General features: G+C 35.3%; 1 protein-coding gene across 1 annotated transcript; it reads right to left on the reverse strand.

Moving 5' to 3' along the window:
* Nucleotides 1–183: 183 nt before the first annotated feature.
* Nucleotides 184–5,433, reverse strand: LOC148912304 (unconventional myosin-X-like). The gene is made up of 6 exons (XM_089027405.1): nt 5,297–5,433; nt 5,044–5,142; nt 1,918–2,076; nt 996–1,183; nt 512–640; nt 184–416 (listed from the first exon to the last, which is right to left on the reverse strand). The coding sequence occupies exons 1-6, from the start codon at nt 5,315–5,317 to the stop codon at nt 221–223; spliced, it is 792 nt and encodes a 263-aa protein (XP_088883531.1). The 5' UTR covers nt 5,318–5,433; the 3' UTR covers nt 184–220.
* Nucleotides 5,434–7,027: the final 1,594 nt, after the last annotated feature.

Consider the following 7,027-nt stretch of genomic DNA (forward strand, 5'->3'; position numbering starts at 1 on the left):
CAATCTAGGGAGAAAGATTAGATATGGACGTGTGGGATGGATTAATGGAAGGATGGATGTTAAGATGATGCATAAATAAATGAAATGAATGAGAGGAATGAGAGGAATGAGAGGAATGAGATGAATGAGATGAATGAGTTGAATGAGATGAATGAGATGAATGAAATGAATGAAATGAATGAAATAGATGAAATAAATGAAGTAAATGAAATAAATAAAATCAGTGAATAAATGAAATAAGTGAATAGTTTTGCATGAAAAATGCTTTTTTCTTCATTTTATCAAGGATACAGTCTTGTATTGTGCCTCCATCCATTCGACCTTTTGCATTGAATTCAAGATAGATAAACTTGCCAAATCTACTTGAGTTATTATTATAAACTGTCTTAGCATTACCAAAGGCTTCTAATATAGGACTACAAACGAAAAGAACATTTTTGTGTGTTATCATATTCCTCTCAAAGTTTCACTTTAAAATGAAGGACTGATGAAATGCTTTTGAAAAGCTAACCTGCTTTGTATTATAGCTTTTTCTACACTGATTCCAGAGTCTTCAGATACTCCTCCTGCACTGCTGATTACTGACAGAAAATTTAAGATGAACTTTGTGGACTCAGTTTTCCCAGATCCTGATTCACCACTGAATGGAAAGGAAAAAATGTGTTAAATAATATATAGTACAGTTACGGGTTTATTCAAAAACTATAATAGAGTCAGGTTTCAACCAATTAGAAATTATAAGGTTTTACAAAGTCTCAAAAAAGAAGAAAAGTTTGTAAATGGAAAGAATATCTTAGTTTGACTGCTGATATTGTGCCCCCCTCCTCCCCAATGATCAGAGCTGTACGTGTTTCCTAAAGCCACTGTACGTTTATGTAAGAAGTTAGAAATAAGCATGTCATGTCATTGGCTGTCAGCCTTTGGTTTTTAGCCACAATTAATTCTAGCTGTACACAAGGTCAGGCGCACATTTGATAGATACCTGGCCTACATACCTAATAAGAATACATTGACTTTCAGATTTCTTCCACATAGAATAATAGCATTCATTAGCTACAGCATATATGTGAGGTTCCAGGTCTCCAATGTGTTTTTCTTTGTATTTCTCCATTACATCATTATCATATAAACCATGGACAAAGAAGTAGGGATTCACAGCACAAAGTATGCTGCCAATATATGACTGCAAAAAGGAGAAATTTTGAGCCATACAGTAATCACACTATAACATAATATATATTATTTCATGTGGTAGAGTGTTATGGAATACTGTAGAATAAGCACTGGGCTTATACATATACATTTCATGAGGTCTTTTTTAGTGGGCTTACTATTGGAATGGGGATCTTATTACTGGAGGGAAGCTCGTATCAGGAGGGAAGGGAATCTCATAACCGGGTGTGCTCATTATTGGGGGAGGGGACTCATGACCAGGGAGGGCTCATTAACGGAGGGGCATCATAAACGGGGTGCTTATAACTGGGGGGGAGGGGGGGCTCATAACCATGGGAGGGACAGGGGGGGCTCATTATAGAAGGGGGTGGGGGGGGGGGGGGGGAAACACATGAATTTATTTCTATTAAAAAATGTTCAATAGTGTCCATTCCAATTGAATAACAGTGTTCATGTAACATTAGCTGTAATAGCTTTGAAACACAAATGTGCACAGAAAAACAACTATAATCTGATCAAGCAGATTGTCAAATGTGCTATGGAGCTGCACAGTGCAATACTCCATCAATGGAGTGGGCTTATATCCATGAGGGCTTATGACAGGCAGGTTATTTCTGTAAGCTGACGGGTGGCTTAAAATCAGGGGAGGGGGATTATAATTGGGAGGTTATGGTCTAGGCTATAAATCATGCTGGGTTGGCTAATTCATCCAATATTATGATTATCAACTGCTTTACTACTTACGTAAATTTTATCTGTCTTGAATCGTAAGTGTAGATTATGAAGTATAGCTGAGTCATGTAAATCAGCCAAATTAGCCATATCTTCCACACCATCAATACTTGTCTGGTGCATCGGAGATACATTCTGCCTATTGATTGCATCTTGTGGCATTGTGTATGACTGGAAAATACAAATAATAAATAAATAAATGTTTTTTTATCTATACATGGTAGGCTTGTGGGATCATGTATCCTCCATACTTGCTCTTAATATAATTAACTACACATTCAAATATCCTACATGTATACACACAACTCTTAACTCACATGTTGATTTTTATGGTGGGTGAAAAACAGGAGAAGCCAGAGAAAAACCCTTGTGGCAAGGGAGTACAAACTATGCATCAAACAAATTCAATTCACATGTGGTGTACACAGGGCTCGAACCAGTGACCTGACCTATTGGACTCACAGTGGTGAAAGATAATGCATTAGCAGCGTACTACACCACCCATGCCACTCACCAAACCAACATTACAGTATCTAAATTAAATATTACATTATTTTGTTGATAGAGTTGGAATGATACAAATATCTTACTGGTTTCCAATTTGTCCCATTTGTACTAAATACATACACTATACATACTACATACTATACTACTTCTCTTATCATTCTGTGCAACCTTTTACGACTATGCAACCTTGGCAATCACAATGCCAAAAAAGAACTTGCATAATTGCATCTAGTTTTTTTTTACACATTTGTATAGTACAGAAAATACAAATTCATCCTGCATTACTACAAATCATGATATCTATGGGTTTTATTGAGAACCATTAACTCCATAGAAGTTACGTTTTTTATTGTCAGGGGGTCGGGGGGCTGCGGCTTCAAAGGGGACATTCATCGGTAAATATAATTTGAACTTTTGAACTTTTTTATGGGTCAAATCTTTTTCTTTTTGATGAAATATAGGCTGTTTCCTTGCAGGACATAGCCACTATAAGGACAGCCAGGCCCTTGGTAAAAAAATCCTAGTTTCTCCTACCTTTCCTACTCATTTACCTGGGTAAACAATTCAGTTTTGCTACGGCCCTGCCTTGTTAACTTAATAGGAGGGTTATCAATTTCTTACTGCATGAAAAGTGGAGGGCTTCAACTATTTTTTTAAAGTTTACAGCGAATCTCCCAGGCCTCCCCCTCCCCCCCAAAGAATAACAAGCCTTCCCTTATCCCAAAAAATTCCCATCACGTTTTCTTGGGGGTCCCAAATTACCATAATCAGGTGGAGGAGAGTGGAGGGGAGGAAAATGACCAAACATTTAAAGACAGTATGCTAGATACATGTAGTAAAGGGGGAGGGGGGTTTGAATCATGTTTCACAGAAATTAAATAGTCAAATCATGTCTTAAAAATTAATGAAAATGACCATTTTGCATTTCATGAATAATACAAATGGTAAAATAATTCGCAATGGAGCATTTTCACTCACATGAGAAGGCAGCCATAAACAATAGAAACTTTCTGCACAGTATTTGCATAAAAATAGAGTTCAATTCCTGGAGGATAGAAAGTGTATTGTTTTGGTACCCCATAATGGCTGCTGTGACATCACGTGAAAATGCTCTGTGATAAGAATGGCCATTTCTCATTTCACGAAAAATAAAAATGGTCAAATCATGTTTCACAGAATAACTCTTTACCATCCAACAGAGTATATATTATGAATGGAATTGATATACATCTACTTACTCTTTCTCATAATTCTATATGCCATAATCCTGCCTACACATAAGCTGCCTGTCTACCCTATTGTATATACACATATCATATACAAACATGAACATGGTTAGACAAGTAACAAGGGAATAGAATAAGCAGTATTGGATTGACATAATTATATATATACTGCATGTAAACATGGTTTAGTTACTTGAAGAATTATCTGAAAAGAGCAAAACCTATGAAATACTACTAGAAAGTAGATAGTAAATTAATATAAGGATTATCCCAATCACTTAAGGCATTAGTAAACTTTACTCTTATAACACAATTACTTCTTAAATGTTATGAATGAGCATATTAGTTAGTGTTTATTAGTAAAGCAAACAAATCCTTTTACATGTTAATTCACTTTCAATTGATAAAAAGGTTGTGTTTATAGCAAGCACTTGTGTTATGTTGTCTGTATTATGTAGGCTTGGCTTTTAGTTTCAAAACAATCTAAAAACAACTGAAAAACTTTCAAAAAATATAAATATTTTTTAAAATTTGATGGACTGTGAAAAAGAAACTAAAAGAATGATTGAAAAAAATTATATCTGTGTTTTTTGGATATGTAATATATTAATATATATTTCATATGTTCCAGTCCTAATATGCTAGACATATTGTTTCGGTTTGTTTAGTCTGATAACATCTTTCATAGGAGTAAATCACTCGAGTGAACAACGAGTGAATGATACCTTTATCGATATGCTACAACATGATCAATATCAAGATTCATTTACTTCCGGTCTGGCTGGTTTAGTGTGAGACCCTCTACCGAAAGCTCTTTATAAAACCTATCTGCTGATACGTCGTAAGGAAGTAGAAAAATTCAGACTTGCAAAACATAATATGGTATTCATCATTAAGAATTTGCAGTACAATTGCTAACACCTACGACCTTTTAAACGGGACAGATAAAAGATGAAACATTATCAAGTTTTATTTTACGTGTGACTGCATGCAGACAAGCACATTAAGCTTAAACTTACGTCTAGAAATTCTTGGCTATTTTTTTCCTTTTTTAGGATTTTAAGCTGTAACTTAAATTAAAATTAAAAATGAACTCGAAAGTAGGATTCCAAATCATTGCGTCTTGATCGAAACCAAAATTTCGTGTGGAATCGAAATTCGAGAGCAATACTCACATGTCCTTTTAGTTAAGTTAAATTATAAATTTATTCAACTATTCAATACAAATTATACCACTAGAATATTTAGAAAACATTGTATGTTAAGCTATTGAAGCATGTAATGTGTCGTTGAATCCATAATTACACATAGCAGCAAATGAGCAGCTGAGTTGAGTCATGTTGGAGGCGTCTTCGGATCATCATGATCGTGAACAATAATAACAAAAGCCTCACAAACTACTTACCTTATCATATTCTGTTCGAAATGTAACTTGTCCCGATTTAGCTTCAGTCACGACTGCTGGAACCCAATTTTTACCCTCTAACAGCCAAACACGAGATCCCTGTTAAAATAAAAGTCAAAGACAATAAGGCTTAAAGAAGTGTAAAATTCCGACACACAAACTTGGACCTCGGATTTCGATTCGTAGTTCACACTCGCACATTATAAATATAACATGTTAACGAGACAATCAGCTCTGTTTAAAGTTAACTTACCACATCGTGAAAGGAATCCATGTTCTTTTGGAATTATTAAGCAGATTTGTGTGAAGAAATTTGGAGCTTTTCCAGTAGTTTAGTTGATGGTTTCATTACTTTTAGCGTAGACAAGACTTCTCTATTTGAGTCTTTGAGAGTTTTGTCCAAATGATCGCAGGCTCATGACAGCTAGCCAGGAAGGATGGGAGTGTCTCTCTTACTCTTGTGCGTGTATAAATAGTTCAAGCTCTGAAATGAGAAAAATAGATTAACTTTATCGTAAGGTTTTTAGATAGCATCACTTGCTATTATTTTTAAACAGCGATAATTCATGCTAAATCTTATGAAGCGAAATCAATATGAAAAAAAGCGACCTCGGAGGACAGCTGTAATAAACCACGAGCTTATAAACTTTGGAACAATAGATATATCGGATCAATTGCACGGCTGTTGCCGTAAAAACATTTAAAAACTCGAAAGGTAAAAATTAAAGGTGCCATTGAATATAATTGCATATTTTAAAGATATCGAAAATCTCCCAGCGTTTGAAATTTAGCCGCATATATTAAAAAGAAAGAAAGATAAAATATTTTGTATCATGTCATGCCTATGGCCATCGAGCCGACATCTTTTAAAATACAAATCTAAAAGAAAGAAATCAAAAAAAAAAAAGAAGACAAAGGTTTTCCCGCATTTTTTCCAGCATATCGCGCAGGATGCAAGGGTTCACGAGAACATCAAAATGGCGTAGTGGCTCTTTGGTTATATCAGGGGAAGACCAAATGCCAACCATCCTTACCAAGATTAAATAAAGGAAAACTCTAAATTATTTAGCTGTTCTTCTTTATCTAGCAATCCAGCATTTATACATAGGATTTATAATCCCTTGTGGGATGATGTGTTATTTAAGTGATAAGGAAATGCCGATAAAAAATGGCATTTTATTTCCTGCGATTAACTTGAGGCGTTGTACGCTCAAGCAAGACAGGCGGTTATTTTTGTCGCTTCGTTCGCTATTTTTTCCGTTGATTTGAGAGGTAATTTACAAATCACACCGAAAAGTCGGAAGTGGGCTATTGATGACGGCCCTGCTGGACCACAAATTGTGGCTTTTGCTTTGTAGCTTGGAATGTGCTCAAGATGATCTGGGCTAAAAACTGGTTGTCATAATCTGGTAACAGGAGGGTGACGTCACCATGGCTGCGTCTTTTTAATGCGTGTACCAGATTCCTCCATTAACTGTTTGGACTTGTTTGTAAATCCAAACAGGTCTTTTACTAAGCATCTTAATGTATTTCAATTAATACTAGTTCAAGTTCAGCGGTTTTTGAGCGCGCGCACATCGTGGCCTCAAATCGAACGTTCAAAAGTAGGCAGCCACCTTAAACAACGAAGAAAGGAAATTTAGATTAATGGTCGGGTCTTAAAATCATTACACTATGATCTGAATTCACAATGAAAATGACCAAAGATGGGATAGTCTCGGCTTTGCACGGTATACTTGAACAGCTACGATTGAATCTACAAGATTTTACTGAAGAACCACTACGTGTTTTGAGCTTCAACAGGGCAAAACCCTCAAATTTTGCACGAGACTCTCTATTTTTTAATAGCTTATTTGAATAAAATCCTAAAAATCTAGGTTATATCAACAATTTAGAAAAATCAAATTTTTGTAGAGAATCTTATTCGACTTTATGAGATATTTTAAGAGCACCGAAACTACAAAATATGACAAATCAATGTATC

The sequence above is a fragment of the Actinia tenebrosa genome, unplaced genomic scaffold (assembly GCF_029948245.1).
Source record: "Actinia tenebrosa isolate PJP-AT-01 unplaced genomic scaffold, QUT_ActTen_1.0 PGA_scaffold11__36_contigs__length_13525064, whole genome shotgun sequence".
NCBI lineage: Eukaryota > Metazoa > Cnidaria > Anthozoa > Actiniaria > Actiniidae > Actinia > Actinia tenebrosa.

Coding starts and splice junctions, on each gene's coding strand:
- LOC148912304 (XM_089027405.1), bottom strand. CDS start 5,317: ATGGATTCCTTTCACGATGTG. Junction 5,143..5,296: donor TGGATTCCTTTCACGATGTG/GTAAGTTAACTT, acceptor TTATTTTAACAG/GGATCTCGTGTTTGGCTGTT. Junction 1,184..1,917: donor TCAAGACAGATAAAATTTAC/GTAAGTAGTAAA, acceptor TCCTTTTTGCAG/TCATATATTGGCAGCATACT.